Source organism: Coturnix japonica, chromosome 9, assembly GCF_054131305.1.
Source record: "Coturnix japonica strain WE chromosome 9, WE-NBRP24, whole genome shotgun sequence".
Classification (NCBI taxonomy): Eukaryota; Metazoa; Chordata; class Aves; order Galliformes; family Phasianidae; genus Coturnix; species Coturnix japonica.
In genome coordinates, this window is record NC_140671.1 from 8,132,029 (window position 1) to 8,155,284 (window position 23,256).

At 45.1% G+C, this 23,256-nt stretch overlaps 2 protein-coding genes across 7 annotated transcripts in view; one reads left to right on the top strand and one right to left on the bottom strand.

Annotated features, from left to right (window-relative positions):
• The first annotated feature begins 11,101 nt into the window (after positions 1-11,101).
• Positions 11,102-17,749, top strand: PIK3IP1 (phosphoinositide-3-kinase interacting protein 1). The gene is made up of 6 exons (XM_015878120.3): positions 11,102-11,299; positions 11,422-11,538; positions 11,622-11,738; positions 13,675-13,860; positions 13,990-14,068; positions 16,113-17,749. The coding sequence occupies exons 1-6, from the start codon at positions 11,218-11,220 to the stop codon at positions 16,318-16,320; spliced, it is 789 nt and encodes a 262-aa protein (XP_015733606.1). The 5' UTR covers positions 11,102-11,217; the 3' UTR covers positions 16,321-17,749.
• Positions 17,750-18,502: 753 nt separating this feature from the next.
• LIMK2 (LIM domain kinase 2) overlaps positions 18,503-23,256 on the bottom strand; it is a 28,830-nt gene continuing 24,076 nt past the window's right edge. For 5 of the 6 annotated variants that reach the window (XM_015878117.3, XM_015878116.3, XM_015878119.3 and 2 more), the window contains 3 exons: positions 22,459-22,514; positions 21,099-21,256; positions 18,503-20,538 (listed from right to left, as the gene is read on the bottom strand). In XM_015878117.3, coding sequence (XP_015733603.1) covers positions 20,382-20,538; positions 21,099-21,256; positions 22,459-22,514 — 371 coding nt within the window. In that variant the 3' untranslated portion in view covers positions 18,503-20,381. The remainder of the gene's footprint in view (positions 20,539-21,098; positions 21,257-22,458; positions 22,515-23,256) is intronic. The other variant, XR_014949174.1, reaches the window with a different exon arrangement.

Consider the following 23,256-nt stretch of genomic DNA (forward strand, 5'->3'; position numbering starts at 1 on the left):
AAAAGCGAAGAAGCAGGATTAATAGGCTGTTTGAGGTTCAGCTGCATCTGAAAATACCACTTGAGCAGAAATAGTGCCCTTTCTTGGTCCTCCCTCTCTTCCCATGTAATTTTTTCAAGTTCTTTATGTACCAAATCCAGACATAAGTGTTATTTAATTAGCTAAACACAGGGTTATGAGTTAGGAATAGTCTTGAGTTTTAATTATGGTTCTGCTATTGATGGTCAGAGTTGCATAGACAATGGCATAATCGTTGAATTAATTTCTTAATTTCCTATATGTGAGAATGTTTTTCATCTAATTGTTGTGAGGGTTAATGAGCAGAGGTTTAAGGAGTGATTTGGCAAATTAAGCTCCTGTGTATGCACTGAATGTTTCTAGAAAGGACACTTGGAAGAGCCCAGGTTCATCATCAGACTTGCACTCTGTGAAATAATAGTTGTCCCATCATTAATACAGTGCTGGCTCAGGATAGACCACCACAGACCAGGATCCTACTACATCCTCTCTAACAGGTATGTTTATATGAAATGAGTGCTTGAGGCACTCTGCATTGCCCAAGTGCTCCTAATCTAAACTCAGCAGCTAAAACAAGACATTGTGGGGTACAGTCCTATTTTGGTTTCGTGTTTGAAGTGTAGAGCCCTTTGTAAGTATAAAGGTTTTAGGATGCCATTCTAAACTCTACAGACTTAGAAGCAGCAGCTTCTCTCTTAAAAGAAGCTACATTTTTAAGCTTGCTCTTGAGTAATTTAAACTGAGGTTGAATAATCAAAGACTTTCTCTTTATAGTACCAGTGCTTTCTAAATTTGCATATTTCATGTAAAAATGGACTTGACATTTTGCTATTAATTTAGGTTGGAAGACTGAAGGACATGCTCTTCTCCAGTCATCTTCCCCCAGAATCCCTGGAATAGGAGTGAGTCTCATTTAAAGGGAAAGAATAAGAAAGCATAACAATTTATTGGAATTAGCAAATGCAATTGCAGTCATGCTGACTTGCAGGTAGCTGGTATTTAGTAATGAGCAGTGAGCCATAGGGAAGATTTCTGTAGAACCGAGGCTGTGATCTGAAAGATACAAGTTTGTGTCCTCACTGTTCCTAGCACTTGGAGAACATGCAATAGGCATAAAATCCATTTCCAGAATACTGGTTATTTTTATCCAAGTTTTACCCCCAGTGACCTCACTGTTATTGGTGAGTTGAATTTTGGCACCAGGTGCATTGTAATTTCATTTTGAAAGCTACAGGTTTTGGCCTGATGAAACTAATGAAAAACCTTAAGCTGAAAAGGAAACCTTCTAAAATACTGTACGTTTTCTTGTCAAAGAAAACACTTACTATGTTGTCATGAATTAATTGAATGAAAGCTGAATGAACTGAATGAAAGCTATTTAATTCTTAGTCTCATGAACAAGGAAACAATTTGGCAGTAAGTTAACAATCATGAGATGACAGTTCTGGATCATTCTAGTGTAGATGGGAGAGATTTGCACCAACACACAGATTAGTGCAAACAAGTGCTAACAGATCTTCAGCAGAAATGGATTTTCAGAGCTCTCTCCTGTTATATTATTCAGTTCTAGATAGGAACTTACGTACAAATTCTACACTTTGGGAAGTGTCTGCTGCTCATAGATCACATAAAAGTGATCCAAACAGAAAACAGTCTCATCTGTTCAGGGCTCAAAGGGAAAAACTTCAAATGCCTCAAGCTGCAACCTCATTTAGATTGTTCCTATTCCATTTTTAAATGACATGTCAGTGTATAGATGATAACTATCTTTTTTGTTATTTGCTAGGACTGCAATCCACTGTTGAAGTCAGTGCACTGCTCTGCAAAGGAAGGAACATCAGTTAGTACAAATTCTGATAATCAGATTAATAGTACTCCTTTGTATTATGGGAGTGCTTAAACCCCTCAACTGTGGTTCAGACCCTTCTATATTAGGTATGAAAATATCTTCAAACCTTTATAATCTAGGTATTAATGATAGATAAGAAAGGAATAGCTGTTAGCATTTCATAAGTGAATGAAACAAAGTTGAAACACTAAAAAATGTTTGCATGTATGCTTAAATGTTGTGTTGAATGCAGGGGCTCAGACTTATCACTAGGCTTTTCTTTTTGCCTAAAGTAAGTTATGTCCACCACAAGTGCCAGGTAAAACAATTGAATATGGATTTATTCCATACCGAATTACATTAAGTCACATCACCTTGCATTTATCACATGCTAGGTGTCTGCAGACAGACTAGTGTGACTTATCAGACGCATGGTATTGTCATGGCATGTGAGCTCTCAGTCTTAAGTGACTTACCTATGATAATTGATAGCAGAACCAGAAATTGAACTCAGATTTTCCTTCTCTCAATCCAGTGCCTTAACTATAATAGGTCAAAGTATTATGGGGGAGGTTTTGGTTTTTTTTTTTCTGTGTGTGTTTTTGATTGTTTTTTATTTTTAAACCTAGAACTGTAAGATGGTGAGGAGTTGGTCTTCATTCCAGTCTTTTAAATAATTGCAAATGCCCAGTCACAGTTTTAGACCCATTTGAGTGCCAGTGACTTAGGGAGTGTTTGTTATTTCCCAAGTATTCTCTGAAATTATTGTTTTTCCCTTAACTGCTATCAGCAGTAAGAAATGACTTGACTTGAATAGAAAAGCTGTGTAACTGAATGTCTGCCTAACTCAACTAATGGAATTGATAGTATGAAATCTAACCTAGATTTTGTAGGCACTGTTGTAGCTTTAGTGTCTTGTTTTTATTTTGTTTTGTTTTTTCCCAAAATCTTTGTTCCTAGAAGTCAATATTTGAATTTTTGTCCTGAGTCTGGAGTGGGGAACCACTTTCAGCTTAATTTTTTTTTTAAGGTGCTTGCTTGAGGAAGTAGATGCCAAAGTAAATTTCAAAGGAACTCCAAACTTCAGTGTTGGAAGAACAAATGGAAAGCAAGAGCTTTCTCTGGGTTTCATGAGACATGAGTGGACAAAGGAAAACACAACTATCAAAATTTTATGTAATGAAACAGGAAAGGCTTTTCTGTATCATCCACAAAAACAGAAATATTTTTGATGGTTCAGGGTGGCAGAAACTCTCAGAGCAAGTGCCAAACAAAACCATGGAACATGTTGGCTTTTTCAGCATTATGAATATACCTTTAACAGCATTATGAATATCTTAACGTAAATTAAGCCAGCTTTTTACCATTCACCTTTTGCATGGGCACAGTACATGAGTTTTAATTGAATGGAACATAAGCTCACATTGAATCTCTGAGCTTATGCTCTCAATTCCAACCCAAGAGACAAAACAAACGAGCAAAGGGGGTGGGGGGGGAAGGGGGGGGAGAAGGAAAACTGTTAAAAAGAAAAGAGATTGTGGAAGATGCCCCTGTCTCCTGAGAGAGTCCGTCTTTTTATCCTGCATATGCTTTTCTATATAAGAATCTTTGGCCATTGTGAATGAGCCTTTGGGAATAGATGTGGCTTTCAGCCCGGTCTGCTGCTCTGTGTCCCTTTAAGAAAGCTGTGTGCTTAGGAGCACTGAGCCTTGGACAGAGAGGGGGGCAGTGGCTGCGCTGCAGCCTGAAGCCACTCTTTACTGTTGCAGAATCAACAGCAGCAGCAGCAGAAACAGCACTGGCAGAATGCTTTTCTGCCTGCTCTCCTGGTAGCTTCACCCCCATACATTCCTTTGCCAGTGTGTGTTCCTATTCAGATACACACAGTCGTACAGCTTAACAATGCTACCTGTAAAACAAACCGGAGAACCATTTGGCTAAATAGAAAAAAAAACAAACAATTAAAACAATTGTGACATAACTGCAAAGTCCTGCAGAACAGGAGCAAGAACCCTGGCTATAAGGATGGGGATGGCTGGTATGGTTAAAGCATGCCAGTGGAAAACCACAGTTGTTTGCTCTGTGGTAGCGGGTAATGACTGCCTCTTTGTAACGAATTAACACCTTATGTCATCTCTGGCCTCTTCCTGTGTTTAGTTCCCATATGAAAAATGAGATGATGATAACCTTGAGTAAGAATGATTCAAGTGCCAAACTGTCCTGCACAGTAGTGCTACTTAACTGTAACAACCATTTGGCCCCACTGGCTCCAGGCATGATGCAAAGTTAAGCATTCGGCTGTGTTCTTCCCAAAAGGTGAAATACCTAAATAAATTTAAAGACTGCCTGGTGTGATTGATCTGCTCTCAGGGTTTATGTGAATGAAGCTTTTCCTGGGTGGCTTCTCTACTTGTACTGCAGTTTTGGAGACTGGGAAGTGCTCTGAGCTGAGATGTGCTGAAGGAAGGAGGTAACTGGTGTCTCACTGGTGTGTAGTGACTCCCTCCTAGCTCCTGGGTTCCATGTGGACCACGGGGACATTTCAAACAGTCACTGGCAGCTAGAAATGCTCTTGAGCTTCCTGTAGCCACATAGTGAGTGTGGGTAAGTGCTTTTGTAATAAATCAATCTCATTCTCGCTAATAGCTTTTTGGCTGCCATGTCTACAAACTGGTGCCTTCTCCAGGCAACTTTTACATGCCCTCTGCAGATTTGTCAGACTGACTGCTGGCTCTTAAGTAATAAACCAAGCCTTGCTCTTGGGATCAGAATTTCTCTTCAGTACTGTTGTAATCTAAAAGTTTGCAGCAATTAGTGCTGATACACTGTGTAAGAGAAAATAAAAGGCTGTTCTCAGATGTCCTGTAGAGAAAACAACCGAAATGCAAGTGTGGGGATGAGCCAGGAAGACTGGCATCTTTCCCTGGCTGCATGCTGTGTGGACAAGACAGTGCCTTGGAAGGGAAGAGCAGAAAAGTTTGCCACTGGCTCTGATGAATCTCAATCCTGCTTCTACTGAAGTTGTTGGGAATCCTCCCATTATCTTCAGTGTGAACAAGAAAGGATCTTAGGTGAGGATGGATGACTCTTTCCCTACTTGAATGAAGTTTCTTGCCTATTTATGGGCCTGCTTCTATTGAAACCGAGCCTGTTTTAGCCTTTTGGGTTCTTAGGAACCTGTTTGTATAAAGCAACTTACCTACCTATCTTTTTTTTTTTTTTAATCTTTTTTTTTTTTTTTTCTATTGTGTGTATTTTTTGTATGTTCTGTTGGAAGGTGAAGCCTCTGTAGAAGGGGATGCAAAAACTGGTTTTTAAATAGTAATAAACCAAAAGAGAATTAAACTCTGCAGGCTGCATGCATTCATTTCCTGGAGATGGAGAGCAGAGACTGTGAGTATCCAGAGACAGTCTGTATTTCTTATATCTTTAAATCTTCCTCTTTCCAGAGACAGTTTCTGCCGTGGCAGATCTCTATGTGGAAACAGGTAACGTTATAGGCAGGTTGCAACACTGTGTATCAGATGGTCCTCTTTTGACCAGAAAGTCCTTTCTCTGGGTCTTTGTCATGAGATTTCACTATGCTTCTCACCTGCATACCTCAGATGTTGAGTCTTCAGTCAAATGCAGTGTTCCAACTCACCACTGCCATATTCTAAAGAGTTTAGCAAAGTATGGGTTGAAACTTTATTAATCCTTTGTTCCTTTCTACTCATTTAGCCTCCTTGTGGTTTTGCCAGTTTTAAGCCCTGATTTTCTAAGAGAATTGCAAACTTGAGACCAAAACAACAACAAAGATTTGCCCTATACTGAAAGTATAAGTAACAGGATCTTTGGTTTTGTAAATAGACATTAAAAAGTCCACGAGCATTTATAAGAGCCATGAAAGAGGCTGTCCTTGCATGCCAGTGCCATGTGTGTAACCCACAGAGAAAATAAAGAGGTTTTCCATTCTGCACAGAAAAGACATGGCAACTTCCCAAAGTAAACACAACCCCTCCCACAGCCTTCAGGCAAACACCTGTGGAGAGGGCGGTCTTTCATTGTACCTTTGTGCCAATGGTTTCAATCTGTTGTCAGGTTAGCTAAGGAAAATAAAATCCAGAAGTGAGAGTCCTGCACTGTAAATGTCTGTGAATCCTGCACTTTTATGAGGAAACACTGGTAGCTCTACTAAAAGGTTTGGTCTTTGCTCCTAGGTTGAATTACAAAGACTACTCTGATCACAGTCCAAAAACCCTAGCTAAATAAGGAAAAAAGAAATATATATATATATATTTAATGTGTACAAGTTTATAACCTCTCTGCCTTTATATTGGCAGGGGATATAGGAGTTGCCTGCTTGTACTGAGTGGCTGTGCATTTTCCAAAGGAACCGGAATTCTTGTATGTTTAAATGCAACTCTGCAGCCTCGTTCTTTTCACAGTGAAAGCTAACTCTGAATTTGATAATATTTGGTTACTGAAGTTTAAACAGCAATTTTGGACTGTCACTTCTGCTTGACTGTGAAATCTGTTCCCATGGTGAGTGAGGGGCACTTAAACAGTTCTGTCCAATTCGGTGGAAGTTTAGTGACTGTAACCCAAACAGAAATTTTATTCCATTTGACTGAAATCTCCACGCATTCTGATTCTGCCTTTTTCATGCATCTCACCTGTAGATAACCTGTTATTTTTACATCAGCGTTTTCTAACCAATAACAATGTGGGTTTAGCTGACTGCTTAGCTTTGCTAGTTACCACTGTGCACATCGCAGAATTAAGAAACAAAAGCTACAAAGGTACTTTAATACCTTAAAAAACATACACAGCACATTCTCATATTTTTCTTCCTACATTCATGTTTATCTGTGCTCTTAATCTAAACAAGTCAGCACTACACCAGTATAGCTGCCTTCTGTGATTTAAGTGGTATTAATACGGCAAACGGGCAGAAGCTTGCCTAAGGTCAAACAACAAATCAGCGTAAGAATTTAGAGTAAAGCCTCTGTTCTTCACTCATAGGCCTGCATATTCTTTGATTCCATTCCTTTGCCCTTAAACATACATGATCTTTTTTCTGTCAGCAGCAATCTGCACTTGTAGGAAACAGAACAATAGTGTAAGTGGGATCTGAAGCCTCTTCAGCTGTTCTGTACTCCTAGTAGTACCTGTCCAGTTTTAAGGTATCTTGCTAAGAGACACAGACATTGGGAAAACGCTGTCTGTGATCCATACACAGATTTCAGAATGCACTAGGGGAGAGACTTAAGAGCCATGATCCAAGCTAAGGCCTTTACAACATTCCCAGTGGGCCACTGTGAACACATACATCTGTGCACAGCTGGGCCTGATGAAACCACTGAGGGGATTGTGATAGGGCCCTGTGCAGTTTGTCACAAAAGGACAAAGGGTTGTTTCTACTGGGGAGGACTCAGTGTGTGAAATTTCTTAGTCAGTGATTATTGGGAGTATTTACCGCTAATCTCAGCGCTAGAGAACTGTAGCTGCTCTACTCCCCCAGTAAACAATAGGTCCCGGATTGCCCTCCTGAGGCCTCTTTCCTTTTATTACAGCCCACACAGAAGGCTCATCTGAGAAGGCACTTTGAGTAAGTGGAGCAAACTCTGAACCAGTCTGAACCAGTTCAAATATCGCATATGGTTGTTTTGCTTCTGCAGACTTCCTTGTTAGTCCTTGGAGGCTGTGGCTGGCATTTACTTAGCAATAGCTCATGCTGTCAAATGGTAGGGGGAGGGGAAGCCTCTCCTTGAACATGTCAGCAGGGGGATGCAACAGTGCAATCAGATATTTCTGTTGCAGCACACTGACTCCTTTGTAGTGACTGTCTCAGTCTCGATTTTTAGTTATATTCAGCTGATGATTTCATAAACTCAACATCTGATGTGTTTGTTCCAACCCCAGTGTTTTTTTCTTCTATGCAGATCATTTCTAGGCTAGGAATAAAGCATATCTGTTTCTGACCCCTACAGCATTGCTTACAGAAGGCTTTTTGCAGGTGAGACCCAAGGCTCTTTTTATGATCCAGAAGCAACAGAAGAGTTTAAATAAATAAATACATTCACTTTTGTTGGGATTATATGCACTTAACAGTGTTTGGTGGCATTTGGTATTTAAAATCTTAAGCTTTAAGCACAATTTGCTCTAATACTCTCTTCATGGTGGAGGAGGCCTCAGTTTACTATTTAAAGGATTGCAATGAAGTAAGCGGAACAATTGGAGCAGTGATGAATTGGAATGAAGAAGGCTTTACAAAAAAAAAAAACAACAAAAAAACAAAAACACAAATACAACAGTTTTGAGTGAAAACATATATATATATAATATATATATATGATTTACCCAGAAAGAAGAAATAGGAATTGATAGTTATGTGCCATGTGCCTTGTTAAAAGGAAGTTTTAAGCAATCCATTTGTCTAGAAAATAATAGATTATAAAGGTGATTTTGCTTATTCCCCTTATTTAGTAAGTTGAAGTGATGAAACATATTAGTTTGTCTGGGAAGGTGTGAACGTTTTTGGCTGTAGCCAGAGGAGGGGGGTGGGTTTGATGACTTCTCGTGAAGTTCTTCTAGAACTGTGCCTCTGCAGCTGCCTCCCTTTGTAGCATTAGCGTGCTGTGCTACATGTTATTTACCTTGCATTTTTTGCATTTTTCTTTTCAAAGAAAATCTTCCATACATTTTCAATTGTTTTTCCCACAGGTGGAAAATGTAAAAAAACAAAAAACAAACCAAACCAGTTGAGAGGCAGGACAGAAAGACAGAGAAAGCTGACACTGTACATTCTGAAACCTGCATCAGGCAAACAGCAGAGAAGGTACCAGCTCCTAATTGGAAATGGTTCACACGGAGTTTAGGGTAGGTGCCTGGCCTTCCCTGTTCCTAGAAATAGGAATGTGTTCTGCAGAGTGTTTGTGGGTGTGCACATGCTCTGTGGTCCATGTATGTGTACATACATACTGACTTCAACGTTAATACAATGTGAGGGTATAGCTGCAGAGCTATTTGCTTAGTTATAGTTTGGGTAGGTTCTTGGAAATCAAGTCCTAGGAAACCATGTCACATTTAATCTCTTCAGAGTGTGGCAAGAAGAGCAAACCCATTCCCAAAGCTCAGGAAGAACAATTGACTCTGCCTTTGACAGCTGCTACTGGCATCCTATTAAACTTAACTGTGTGAAACTGCCAGGCATAAATCTTTCCTCATCCTGCAGAAAGCTAGAGATAAAAGAGAAAAAAAGCTTAGAAGTCAGCTGTGGAGAAGACTTTGATCTTTACCATTAATGTGATGGGTTTTGCATTTCTCCCAGATTCCCCATTGTTCTTCCATGGACTAGAAACTGACTGATTGCTGCAGCTTGGCTGGGTGTAACGAGAACTGCAGATTTATCTTCTTACATAACAGGAGAGAGAGGTTTGAGGTTTGTTTCCACAGAGAGCACTGCCCAGCCTGCAGTTCCTGGATCGGGATGGACAGGGGGAGGTGCTTTCTGTGCAACATGGCATGGAAGCTGAGTTAGTCTCACAAAATGAATGGAAAGAAATCAAGTTGGCAGCCCCCTGCAAACAGTTTTGGGTAGACTGTGCCTCGGGATGCGTGTGTGGCCCTGCAGCTTCTGACTGAATGCATCTGTCCCATAAAATCTCTTAGGAAGAGCTATTACTAACAGAAGCTCTGTCTCAGTAGCCCTTATGCACAATTCTTGCTTGCTCTGCTCGGCAGTGCCTTCACAGCGGGCAAAACTGGAGAGCATCAGGAATGTAGTAACTTAGTGTCAGTGCACACAATGAGCTGAATAGCACAAAGCAGATGTCATAGCTGTGATGCTGATCAGTGCTGACACACAAAGGATTTTTCCAACCTAGCAAGTCTGGGTGCAGGTTTTGTTTGTTTAAATTCAATATTATTAAACTAGATGTACTGCCCTGTTAAATTGTATTGTTAAAGTATGAATCGCAGAAGTGCTAGGGTTACAGTTTCATGCTCAGCGATAGTTTTGCTGAATGCACTGTTTCCATCATTACCCCTCTGCCATGCTGGTACATCTGTTGTTTTTGTGTCGGCATTGCGGGCAGCGGGGCAGCCTGGCTGTAAAGCATGAATGTGTGCATGATCTTGGAGGAAAAGGGTAAAAGCTGGCTTGGATTGGTGCTTTGTGCCTGCTCGTGATACCTGTGGTAGCGTGATGGAGAGCACTGCCAGGATGGAAACATCTGAGAGGGGAAGGGAAGGGAAGGGAAGGGAAGGGAAGGGAAGGGAAGGGAAGGGAAGGGAAGGGAAGGGAAGGGAAGGGAAGGGAAGGGAAGGGAAGGGAAGGGAAGGGAAGGGAAGGGAAGGGCTGCTGCTGCAGCCAGCACTGCCCTGACAGTGATTCATCAAACACAACAGAGTACGCAGCTTCCCGGCAGTAATTTGCATGGTCAAAGCACCTTAACAGAAGGGACCTTCTATGTCTGTTTCAAAGGAGGAAGGTGTGATTATCACTCATTTATATGGAAAAAAAGGGGGGAAGAGCACAAAACTGAAGTGGGCAGATTGGCCAAGGTCAGAAGGAACTCGGTGGAAAAGCCAGAAATAGCAGCAGCTCGTGCTGCCAGCCTCTGCCTTGGCTGCAGACCCACCGCTTGGCCCCGGCCCGCTCTGAGAGCCCGGTGCCGACAGGTCCAAGCGTTCAGAGGTTGTTTTTCCCTTGTGTCCCATGGAACCCTTGCTGGTGACATCCACATACTGCCTGTTTGGAGAAGTACGCGTTGTAACCCATCTGCCCATTTCAGATGTCTGTAGAAAGGCTTTTTTGCTGCGGCGGAAATTTTGCAGTACCCTTCATTTAAGGCGTTCGAGGTGGTTTACCTTGTTTTTCTATAAGCAGACACAGCCGTTCGAGCGTGTGGAGTCACCGAAAAGCAATAATGGGATTGTGTGCGCCCCCGGGCAGTCCCTAAAGCTGGGGGAACCCAAATGCAGAATCGGGGGAGGAGAATTCAGTTCTGAGCGTTGGAGGGGAGGCTGGAAGATGAACAGCATCGCAGCCCCGACGCGGGGTGCAGACACGGCTCCGCGCTGGGAGCCCCGTCTCTCGTTTCTCACGTTTCTCTCGTTATCGGGGGCGCGGTTCCCCGTTCCCCCCCGGCCGCCCCAGCGCTGCCCCGCGCCTTTCGACCTCCTTCCCCTCCCGGGGCTCCCCGCGAGGCCGGGACCCGCCCGGGGGCGGGCGGTGGCGGCAGCGTTAGGACCCGGCGGCGGCCGTGAGGCGGGGAGGGGGGAGCGCAGCCCGGTGGTTGTTTACCGGGTTGGGAAGGTCTCGGCGCTGAGCGCTGCGCACCGAGCGGCGGGGCCGGGCCGGCGGCTCCTCGCCTTCCGCGCCGAGGATGCTGCGCGGGGCCCGACCGCGAGCGCTGGGCGCGGTGCTGCTGGGCTCGCTGCTGCTGGCGGCCGCCCGCGGCGCCGAGGGTGAGTGTCGGCCCGCCCGAAGGGGCCCGGCTTTGTTGCGGGGGACAAAGGCCGGCCCCGGGGGGGGGGAAACCTCCGGCGAGGGGGACCTGCCCGCATGGCCCGGCCTCGTGTTTCTGCAGAGTGCCTCCGCGGCGACGGCGCGTCGTACCGCGGGAACCGGCGGGTGGCCTCCGGCGGCGCCCCGTGCCTCAACTGGCTGGCGGTGAGGAACGAAACGGGCGCCGCGCTCCCGGCAGGTGGGTGCGGGAGGCGGGGGAGCGGGGCGGCGGGGCTCGGAACGCGGGGCTCCGGGCGCTGACCGCCGCGTGCTCTCCCGCAGTCGCCGAAGATCACAACAGCTGCCGGAACCCGAATCGCGACGCCGCGCCCTGGTGCTATGTCCGAGGCCCCGCCGGGATCCCCGAGCACAGAACCTGCGAGATCCCCCCCTGCTCAGGTAGAAGCGGCCCCCTTCGGCACCCCGCTGCCGCCCTGCCCCGGCTTTGTCCTTCCCTGCCCGGACTGGGGCTGGTCAACGGGGAAGGGTCCCCGTGCGATCTCCGCTGCCCCTTATCCGGGGCTCCCCCTCCAGCCCTCGCCTGTGCTTGGAGGTTTTGTTTTGGCAGCAGGAAAGACCTCGCCTCCCACCCGTTTTGCTGGTCTGTGTAGGGCTGTTGAGCCGTGTTATGGAAGGCAGAGGTCGGGACATCTAGTAACATTAGGGAGGTGGGTAGGACCTTACTGTGGGACATGTTACTGCTGTCGGAACGACTGTGTGCTGCTAAGGAAGTGTCAGGATGAGTTTGGATACAGGTAGGGTGGAAGAACTTCATGAAAACAAGATGTGAAGAGAGAACAGTAAGAAACAAAACGTCAGGCAGGGTGTCAGTCAGACATGTTGGGTTTGAAGGAGCCTGCCAGGAGGAGAGCTATAGCTGAGAGCTGGCTTCTGGGAGAGATGTCAGTATTGGCTGAGGCCAAAGCAAGCACTTGTTTTTTGGACTATTTGCAGGTCTCTGAGCCTCTCCAGATGCACACACTGCATTGTCCCTCGGGATCACTGGCCTTGCATGTAAACAGCTTTCCCCCACACGTACTCCCTCTGCCTTCCTTCGCTGTGTTTGTCTGTTGCCCGCTTCTCCCTAAAGATAAAGCAAAACAAATGTTCTGCTGCCAAGAACAGTCTTGCAGCTTTGGGATCTGGGGAGTTAACTGACCTTTCATCCAGTACACCATCTGCATGTACAAAAGGTTTGGCCATTCTTGTGTCTCAGAGCAGGCACCGTTTTATTGTAGTTATGTCCTGTGCCACCCCTTAGTTCAGCTTCTCTGGTCTGACCTTAAGTAACATAACTGTGCAGCACAGGCACCCTGATTTCCTGTTTCTAGCTCCCCATCTGTACTTCCATTTCACATTCCACTGAGGACTCAAAATGGCTGCAGGTAGCAAATCCAGATGGAGTTAATGCCAGCTGTGGGGTGAGATCCAGGACCCGCTGAGAGATGGAGGGAGTTTTCAGGTGTGCATGCATGCTGAGCGTGGCATTTCCAGAAAGCAGGTTTCTTTTTGTTGTTGTTGTTCAAGACAGGCAATAGATGTGTACATTTTACTACAATAGCTTTTGCTGTGAAATGAAAGAAAGAGCTTCCTTGAAAATCTCATTAATGTTGTTGATAAAAATCTGCAGTGCTAAGAGTCTGCTGTGAGCATCCATCCTCATGCACCTTTCCGTGGGCTCTGGCTGAGGAAGGCTATGCTCTACTTGGATAAATCAATGCCTCTGCTGCCTGAAGCATTGCTCTGCCTTAGCCTGTCCATCATGCTAAAGGAGTTTGCTGTGGGGCTGCAAAGAGGGGCTGCGTAAAAATGTCCCAGGTTGTTTCACACAACCTGGAGTCTCCTGTCAAACCTTCCTGTGTCAGGAAGATTGAGGCAGAAGAGAGATAAATAGACTCTTGGGAGACTACAGACAAAGCTTCTCATAATCTTTTTTCATGTCTGTTCAGCATGATTGAAGCTGCAGCCTGTATATCATCGATCTGAAAACTAAATGAAGTCATTGTGCATCCCCTGGACTCACGCTCTGAACCTGGGTTTCATTCTGTTCTGTCTTCTGCCTTGTCCAAGGTGATCCCTTACACTGCTAGTTACACAGATTCATGTCAGAGGAAAGCAGGGAGAGTCCATTTCTCTTGGTAGGATTTCTGGCAGTAACTGCTTAAGTTACTGTGAATAGTAACTTATTACTCATGGGAATAAATGTTTGTCAGTGTGCTTTGAAGACGGTTTGGTGATACCAGTCTAGATCTATCCTGCTCACATGGCATATGTTATTTTTGAAGTACTCATCAATGCTCAGTATTTTGTATATATCTTTTTTTCCTCCCAACAGATGCTACTGCTACCGCAGCTCCAATCTCTACAGCAGAAGTTAATGTTTCTCAGGAGGTCAACCAGGTGTTTGAACCAGCTGATACCTTGCCCTCCCGGAGCGAGGCAGCCGCTGTGCAGCCTGTCGTTGGGATAAGTCAGAGAGTGCAGATGAACTCCAGAGAAAAGAAGGACTTAGGGACACTAGGTAAAAACACAGGATTGTGTGCTGGATCCATTCCTGTAATTCTGGCACAATGGACTTTTTTGGAGGCTCAGAAAGTCATGCTGTATCTGGATCTAATGCCTCCAATGCCGCCTCTTTCCCTCTTCACAGGGTATGTGCTGGGGCTGATCATGATGGTGATAATCATTGCCATTGGAGCTGGTATTGTCGTGGGATACATCTATAAGAGGTCAGTGGCTACTCTCCTTTGTCCTAAGATTGTTTCAGGCATAAAATCACACAGATCAGGAATGTCTGATTATCTGCAAACCCAAACAGATGCTAATGAAAAGACAAACAGATGCAGAAGTCTTCAAACATCACAAATTATACAGTAGTATCTTGTCACAACAAGAAAAGAGTAATTTAAGAATTAATCCTGCTCTTCTCTATTTCACCATCCATATGGTATTGTCACATTTTAAGTTTCAAAAGGCCTTAATTTTGTTTGTTTGTTTTGGGATGCGTATGTGCGTGATTTGATGTGGCTTTCTCAGGTGCTTCTAGGGGAGCTGACTTCTAATTAGGAACTGTAGAGAACAGAGCCCAGGTGCCCTCACAGGAGGTTTACTTTGCAATCAGAAGAGTAGTCCTTTCATCAGGCACCTCTTCACCTGCTTTCTCTAGTTTAGGTAACTTTAGGAGAAAAAGAATTGGTGAATCCTTTGCCACACATGTTGTATTCTGTGAAGCTGCATATCAGGTAGCGCTCTTTGGAGAAATTCCATTTACCAAAGCTCCTGTCTGCTTTATGGTCAGTTTTGACTCATGTGTAAGTTATGACTTGTTTGGCCACTTCACTGCGCTGCACAGAAACCTTTCTGTAGCTCAGCAGCATCTAAGCATCAGAAGGGTTTGTGGTAATAGGAAGCAGGTTAGTTGTAAGAGACAGGGCAGGATTAGCAAGTACCACTATAGCCACAGCAAGTGGAAGCCCAAGCTGTTTCCTCTTGGAGGGTTTGTTCTGTGTCTTGGCTGTTTGACAGCAGCCTGACACAGCCAAGCAGAAGGAGCCCTTTCCCAAGCTAGGACACGTCCTTATGTAAGTGTTTATAATAAACGCCAACAGAAGAAAAAAAACAGAGGGAGGAGTGTTACATAAGGGGCAAAACACAGAACACTGCTTGTTGAAGAATCTGATTTGAGTTGTCACTTCAGAGAATACTGTCTCGTGTGCTGGCAGGATTGGCAGCCGCTGCTGCACACTTGTAGGCAGCTTTGAAAAGCTGCCAAAACACTTATGTGCCGACTGGAAACCCCAGCAGCTCTGCCTGTTGGGGATCACAAGCCTGGAAGCTCAGGAGGTGTTGAGTGGTGCCTGCCCCACTTCACTCCTTTTTTTTGCCAGGGAGGAGCAATACTGAGCTTCGTCCTAATGCAGCTGTGCTTCTCCAGATACAGAAGATGCACTGCAGGGCTGCAGGCACAGGATTACTTTTCCTTTTTTCCCAAGTGCCTCGCTCTCAAAATTGCATGTGCAAGCTGGTAGATTTGGGTGGGCGTGGTGAGAAACCTCTCATGTGTTTTATAGCTTTTGGTATACGTGGCTTTTCTGGAGACAACATGCTATTAATGCCATTTTTTAAAGCCCTGCAGATCTTCCTCAATGCAAATTACAGAGGTGTCGCCTCACTTAGCAACAGGCTGAAAAGTTAGGTAGGCTTTGAGAAGCCACTTGTGGTATTAAGCTGGTACCTGCAGCCACAGCAGGCACGGCCAGCTCTGAAACAAGCTTGAATAAATTCAGTAATGGCATCACTTGCCACACGAGTTTGTTTGCTGCAGCAAAGGCATAATCTATGACCAGCCTCATTAGTTGTGTCTGTCAGATGAAGGAAGCTATAGAAGCTCTTTGCAGCAGTGGGCTCTGCCGTCTCACTGCTCCCTTGGCCCTGCACAAGACTGTGCTGTGGGACTGTAAGGTATTAGGAAGCATTTGTCAGGCTCCATGGTTTGTAGAAGTTTGGCTTTCCAGTCATCATTTAGATGAAGTACCGTCAGTGAATAAGACATTATAGGGGAGGGCCAGACTTCACTAAGCTGCATATTTGTAAAGGTTCTCATGTCCTCTGCCATTGGTAGGGTATGTTTCTGGGCACTTTGTATGTGGCTGGAACATCCTTTTGTGAAACAAAGAACTGAGTCTTGAGTCTTCTGCCATATCACCTTTACTGACTGCATTCAAGCAATGACATTCAAAGCATGCCTATATGTATTTATGTTTTCTTATGTAGGGGAAAAGACCTGAAGGAAAAGCATGAGCAGAAGGTTTATGAGCGTGAAATGCAGCGCATCACACTGCCACTCTCAGCATTCACCAATCCTGCCTGTGAGCTTGTAGATGAGAACACAATTGTGGTTCACACTAACCAGACACCTGTGGAGGACACACATGATGGCAGTGGCCCGCTCATGGGGCAGGCAGGTACCCCCGGTGCCTGAGCAGCTGGAGCAGGAAACGTCCAGGCTGAGTGAAGCTTCCAGCTTCCCACTGTGAGTGTGGGGGTTGCGTGTGTTCATTTCTATTTTGTTTTCTTTTTGATGAAAGCCAGATGAAGGTGATGCAGAGGGATAGAGCAATGGGCTATTCATCACAGTCTGTTTGAGGGGCACCATGCAGTGCATGACCAGCTGGGGGCTGGTGTGGTGGATCCTGCTGCTTCTTCCCACCTATCTCCATGGAGTGCCATGGAGCTGGAGGGGATGACGGGCCAGGTTCACACCTGGCCACAGAATCTATAGCCTTGAGTGTGGTCTTGGCTTCCTGTTTTTCTGTTCCTTTCCTATTTAATGGTGTGCACTGTTACTTAAGTTTCAGCCTGGAAGCCCAGGAGGGAGCAGTACTGCAGGGACTGAGGGGAGCTTCATATCAGACCTAGATAATTACACTGATTATAGTTCCTGTCTTTTTTGCTTTAATGGCTGAAAGCTGGAGAATCCTATCCAGAATCCTGCTACTAGAACAGGTTTGGTTGTTTTTTATTTCCCAAGAAAGAATGTATTTGAAGGTCAGCTCTGGCCAGTAACAGCATATTTAGCCCCACTGTAAATTTGGAAAAGCTCTTCTCAAGGTCTTGACGAATCCAGGTCTTCCAGGGCTGAGGGTACATCTCCATTCCCCTGTGGTGCTACATGCACAGTCACAGTTGTAGGTGTCCAGGTGATCTGCCTCCTGCTCACTTACATAGATCAGGAGACCAGAAGGCCATGAACAGATTGTTCTGGAGTGTAGAAAAAAAAACAATACATACCCTTCAGTCACCTATAGCAGGTTGAGCACTAAGGACAGATAACATCCTCTTCTAAATTCCCTTGGCTTTCTACAGAGCCAGCTGTGGAGGGAATGGTCAAGCCAGCTGTAGATCCCAATGCAGCTGTTCTTGCTCTGAGGGCAGGACAGTTGCTGCTCTTGTAAGATCCCAAAGTCACAGCGTGGCTTCTGGCCCAGCCCTCTTCACACACGCTCAGCTTGTGCTGCAACACTGCTTGCTTATCGATCCTGGCCCTATTAGAGAGATTTTTATAACAACTTTTATCAGCATTCCAGGGACTTTGGAAAGGATAGCTGCTGCAGTGTCTCCCAGATGGCACCAAAGCAAGGCCAGTTCAGGGAAACATCTATCCCCACCTCAGGGGAATCAAGCCATTCAAGTAAGTTTTCTAGCCATCTGCTTTATAGCTGAGGGCCTAATAGGGAATAGCACTTGGCAGCAGGGGTTTTAGTGTTAATGTTTGATTCAAAAAAAGGGAAATGTTTTATTTTTAAATGCCTTTGAATACCATTTCTTTGTAAAATGTTTTAAATACCTCATTATGAGAAGGTGCAGATTGTGCTACCTTGTATTAAAGCTCAAATGAAAAATGCTCTGTAGACCTGTGTGGACTGTGGCTTAATCTCTATGCTCCTGCCCGCCAGAGCAGCATCCTGTTTGTTGCAGACTTCAAACTGAGGAGAAGGGACGATGTTACTACAGTTTGGCAGACCCAAAGGTAATTCCCTACAAGCAGTGCCTCTGCTCCCCTGCACAGATAAGGGACACAGAATGTGTCTCCTTGCTGCCACCAGCTAGCCCACGACTGGGGCAGTGCTCCTGAAAAGCAGCTGTGGGTGTGTGAACTGGGCTGCCAAAGTAGGCCAGCCCGTGGGAAGATTGCTCTCCATTACAACCCCTGCCTGCAGTGACGCAGGTCAGTTCTGTTTTGGGGCTGCTCAGCAGCAGCTCTGTGTCCCTTGGGGCCTTGCATTGGAAAGCATGGAGGAGACAGCATAGCAGGTTACAGGGGGCGCTGGTATAGCTAGCATTTTTTTCTTCTGTTCTGGCATTAACAAATGCCTCTTGAACTACATATTTCAGAATATGATGATTCTAAGAATGGGCTTTATTTTTATCCCTGATTCAGGAAAGTGGAGAGGCTCCATGTTCTGCTGACTCTTGTCTAGTCTTAAACAGAACAGCTAGACAGCATCTTCCCTTTGCATCACTCCAGGTGAATATTACCACTGAGCACTTGCACAACATCTCAGTAGACCTTTGTGTGGCAGAACCCCTGGCTCAAGGAATTCTCCTAATATCTGGTTGGTGTAGTTTTGTTTTTGCCTTTCTGTGACAAGAGAAACCCAAGATGCAGTTTCCTGCTTTATTACATTTATACACAGACAATACAATGTTGCTTCCACAGCATACATTTCTTTTTCTTTTTTCTTTTTATTTTTTATTTTATTTTTTTTTAAATTTAGTTAGAAGGTGGAGCTGTGCAACCCACAGTTCATAAATCTCACCCACAAATCAGCCAGGACTCTTCCCTTCAGAGGTCCCCTCAAATCCAGCCCTGGAAGAGGGCGAGGAAAGGACAAATCCTATTAACAATCCGGAATCCACTGGACCCAGTTTAGAGAGGCTCTTCCACTGACTCAAAGTGCAAGGAGCCCCGTGTGTTTCTAAGACACCACTACATGGACTAAAAACAACCCCCTGACACACACACCTTGTGTCAGGTGCTGACTGGCTCCATGTAATTGTACGCAATATTTTGAACTCATGGGAAAGCATGAGGAGAGTGGGGTGAAATGAAGCTAACAGCAAAAACTTCACACCCATATCCTACAGTTCAGTACTGAAGGGGTGGGGGAGGTGCAGGGATAAAGGAGCACACTGAAAAATCATGTTACACCAAGTGGTTTGTAGAACTTCTGAACAAACCTTCTGTTTGGTTCTGACAACCGCATTAAGCTACGACTCAAGCAAGAGCTTTCTTCCTTTATCTGCAGGAAGAAATACTCCACCTCTCAGTGATTCCAAGCCCTTTATTTTTTCCCTAAAGGGAATAACCCCAAGGAAAGTTTCTGCTTGGACAATCAGCGTATGTGCTGCAGGAGCAGCAGTTGCAAGGACCTTCAAAGGGAGCAACCTGCAGGGAAGGATAAGGTAATGGCAACTGAATAATTAGTTTTCCAGCTGCCACTCTTAGTGAGATGGGACAGTCTCCAGTACTTTCCTGTTTACCACCAAGTTCATCTTTTAAGCAGCTTTGGCCACATCTCACTTTACCATCATCCATGCACAAAGTGTGAGCCACTTCAGACCTTTACCTTTCTGAAGAGCATCTTCTGCCACCATCACCTCATTTCCACAGGCTGAGAGTTCCAGCAGTTTTGCCTTTCAAGGGATGCTCACAGCCAGTGTCTAGTGCAGTCCTACACATTTATGTTCAAATGCTCTCACCTGGGGTAATGTCCCTGGGCAGGCAGACTTACTGTACAGGGTCAGAGTCTGAAGATGCTTAAGAGGCTCATTTTCTGGCTGCCCATCTGGTGGGGATGTCTTAGTGTTTCTAGGTGGGTTTTCAGAGGTATTCAGAGACAGAGGAAAAAAAAAAACAAACACAAAAAACTCTCAAAACAAAAACGCATACACGCTTCCCCATGAGAGCTGCCCAGTTTCTAGTCGTTTTCACTCCCATCCTTGACGTCAAATGTCAGTGGGCTGTTTTGGAAAACACAGGCACAAACATACACACAGACACACACACACTGTCCTGGTTGGTCTTTTGCCAGATGTCCAGTTTTCCCAACTTTCTGATCACGGCAGTCAGTGGGAGATGCAATTCCAGAAGTGCTGGTCCTTGCTCAGGAGAGTTTCCTATAGCAATTACCTCCCTGGCTCATGGGCCAGAGCAGCTTCACAGCTTGCAGCCAAGTTCTAAGGCACCACAGTCAAGAAGCCTGAAAAGGCCAGAGACGCATTTCTCAAGCCAGAAAAATAGTGTTGAACAGCTTTCGTAGGTGCAGTTGGCAGGTAACAGTCCTTTTTGCTTCTGAAGCATGCCAGAAATCCACAGTGAATCAGGATGTCCGAGAGGAGAGGGCATTGGGCAGGGAGAGAGAGGCAATGCAGCAAATGCACAGCACGGTGCCCTGTTAATGCCCTGGAAGTGGCTGAAGTGCATCTCCCTCCCAGTTGCTCAACTCCAGCAGAAGTGATGCAGGCAGCAGGACGAGCTGACTAGGTTGTGTTTTCAGGTAACTTGTCACGGTTCAGTCCGTACTGCACACTCACATTGTGGTCCAGCTCCTCCAGCTCAGATGGGAGTGGGATGGCGAGTTCTCCCAGGTAAAGAGAGAGAGCTTCAAAGGAATCTTCAAGCTTAGAAAAAGGGGGCCTAGGGACAAAAGAGAGGACGTATGAGTGGGGAACATGAAGCAGAACAGCATGTGGAATGGCTGGGCCAGCTGTCTATCCAAGCTATTATCCTTGCACAGAAGTGTGAGCAGGAACATGATTTCCTCCCATTCTGTTTCAGATAGACAAGATCACATATGTTTGGGCTATTAGTTTTTACAACTGATGACCAGGAAGGTCCAGCTCATTTGGAACCCTGATCTGAAGCTGTGAACTTCACAACTGCAATAAAATTTAAGTATTTGTATTTCATACCTGCTGCCTAGGTCTGCCCCTACTTTTTGCACAAGAGAAATCCTGAGCAATCAATCCTCCTCTACCCTGTCTTAGATGTTGCTTAAGTGACCTTTACCATACTCAGCAGCCTTTCTTCCAAGCTGTTGAGTTGTCAGGCTTTCCTCACATGCAAACCTTGGAGCATTCCCACAGAACACTGGAATCCAGTCCTCTCCTGCTCTATGTGCAAAACAATCCTTCCGCCAAGGGTAGATGCACACATCCTCCAAGCTTACCTGAGAGTTCTCCCAGCCCCAAACCTACCTGCTCTCTGGTTCCAGTCTACAGCAAATGGCAGCCAGAGGGAAAAAGGCTGGAGGACAGTCAGCAGGAACAAACTTTTCCCAGAACAGCTTAACATTAAGGCCAAAATCCAGTGTGCGTGGGAGACAGTCTGGGTCAGCATAAACCTGGCCTATGATCTAGGGAGAAATGAGAGAAGTGTTTAAGCACAATAATAGTCTCCAAATGTCACCAAGCAGGGAATTCCAGCATTAGGGAAGGGCTCCTTCATTCAAAGTTTCAGGGTGAAAAGAACAGAAATACCATTCCTCCTGTCTATGGCACTAGCTGCAGGAATAAGCAATGCACTGTGCATACAGGTAAACTTAAGGTGAAACTTGTGCAAGACTTGACAGTATGGCTGCTGTTGCAGAGGAATGTCCAGATACCACTTTATCTCCAGGGTTCTTCTGCTGGAAGATGCAGGACAATGTACATGTCCCAGAGAACTCAGTAGTGTCCCACTGCTGTGCACTGGTCAGGATGATGCAGTCCCTCCTGAGTGCAGGTAATGAATACAACCTGCATCGTCATCCCATCTCTCCAATGCAATCATACAAAACCACCAGCAAAGTTTCTTATTCGTGGAGCTTGACTTAAAATGGTGCTGTGAAGGCAACAGCACCACAAATTCCAAGTTGCTCAGTTAGTAGTAAATTCAGCACCCCCATAACCAAAGGTAGGGAGTGGAAAGAACAACTATAACCAGAGAGATACAGAAGAGGTATATGAGTGGAACAGAGATAAGTCCTGCCTCAGCACTCAAAGTTTCATGCTCATAATGAACCCCACTGTCCCACTGAGGTGTGCTCCACCTCCAGTGCCTATAGAGGACTTAAAGTGTACTAAGAGGGAACCTACCCACAGCAGAGAGCTGAAGGGTGAGATCTGGGCACAAAAAAAGGTCAGTGTCAATACAAATTCTAAGATGGGGAGAATAATAGGTTTAAAGCTCTATCAGGTATCACAGAAAGGCTGTTATTTCTTACATCCAGGTTCTTCCATGACAATAAACTTAGTACTACAGCCACATCCTGTAGCAAGTGCCTTCTACACTGGAATCCATGAATTTACTGAGAATACTCTTTTATTTATATTTATATTTATACTTGTAAAAATAAAAATCAGAGTTTAAGGGAACATCTCTTCTAAGAAAATGGATATCGGGGCTTGATCAGCACATGACAAAGAGGATGGATGTGGACTAAGCCTGCACTCCAGCTTAACAAACTGTGCTAACAAAAAAGGCTATATACTCAACCACAGGACTTGTTAAAACGCATGGAATGGTAATAGGGAAGAGAGAGTCCACTGAAGATGCCATGTAATGTCCTGGACTTACCTCACAAAGAACTATCCCAAATGAAAAGATGTCCACTGTCTCATCGTAGCTCTGTCCTGCAGGAAACATATGGCATTCAGTTTTGTGACAACAACTCACCCAGCTATTCCAGGAGCTCTCAGGCTTGGCCTCCAAAGCTTAACTAAGCCTATTCCCTTGAGGCCCTATAAGCAGGATACAAAGCAAGGCTTAAATCTGAGCAGGATCAGTTGCCCCAAGATACATATATCAGCTGCATCTTTGTATACGCCACTATCACATATTTAACTCTGCTTCTGTCTTATAATGGGGAAGAAAAGGGCAACACAGGGAAATCTCACATATCAGAGATCTAAGGAAATGCTACAGATAACTATGGAAAGCCCATTTCCATTGACTGGTGTTCTACTGCCTCTTCAATTAGCATTAAGTCAGCATTAAGCTTCACCAGCAGCCAGTCCCTGCTGCAGTGACTGCAGAGGCAATAAATTACACACTAGCAGTGCTCTGAATCTGGGAACACAGACTGGCTCCAGCAGGCCATTCTCTGCTTACAGACACACCCCTCTCAAGCCCAATATCCGATAAACAGCTTTTTCTGTAGAGGTGATGTCAGACTGCATTCTTGCTATTCTCCTGACAAATGCCAGGTCTGACACAGCTTCCAAGCAGCAGCCTGCAGGCCTTTCCAGCGAGGACACAAGAAAGCAACACCAAGAACTGTTGAATATGGGGGAGAAGAGCCAAGTTCTCTTTTCTGTGGTGAACTAGGCTGGGCAATACTGATAACATAGCTACCCCAAAGTGCTCGGCCTGATC

What these genes read in the sequence shown, in the direction of transcription:
- PIK3IP1 (XM_015878120.3), top strand. Translation starts at nt 11,218, where the DNA reads ATGCTGCGCGGGGCCCGACCGCGAGCGCTGGGCGCGGTGCTGCTGGGC. An exon ending in GGGCGCCGCGCTCCCGGCAG is followed by an intron (nt 11,539 to 11,621) that starts GTGGGTGCGGGA and finishes GCTCTCCCGCAG; the next exon opens with TCGCCGAAGATCACAACAGC. An exon ending in GAAGGACTTAGGGACACTAG is followed by an intron (nt 13,861 to 13,989) that starts GTAAAAACACAG and finishes CCCTCTTCACAG; the next exon opens with GGTATGTGCTGGGGCTGATC.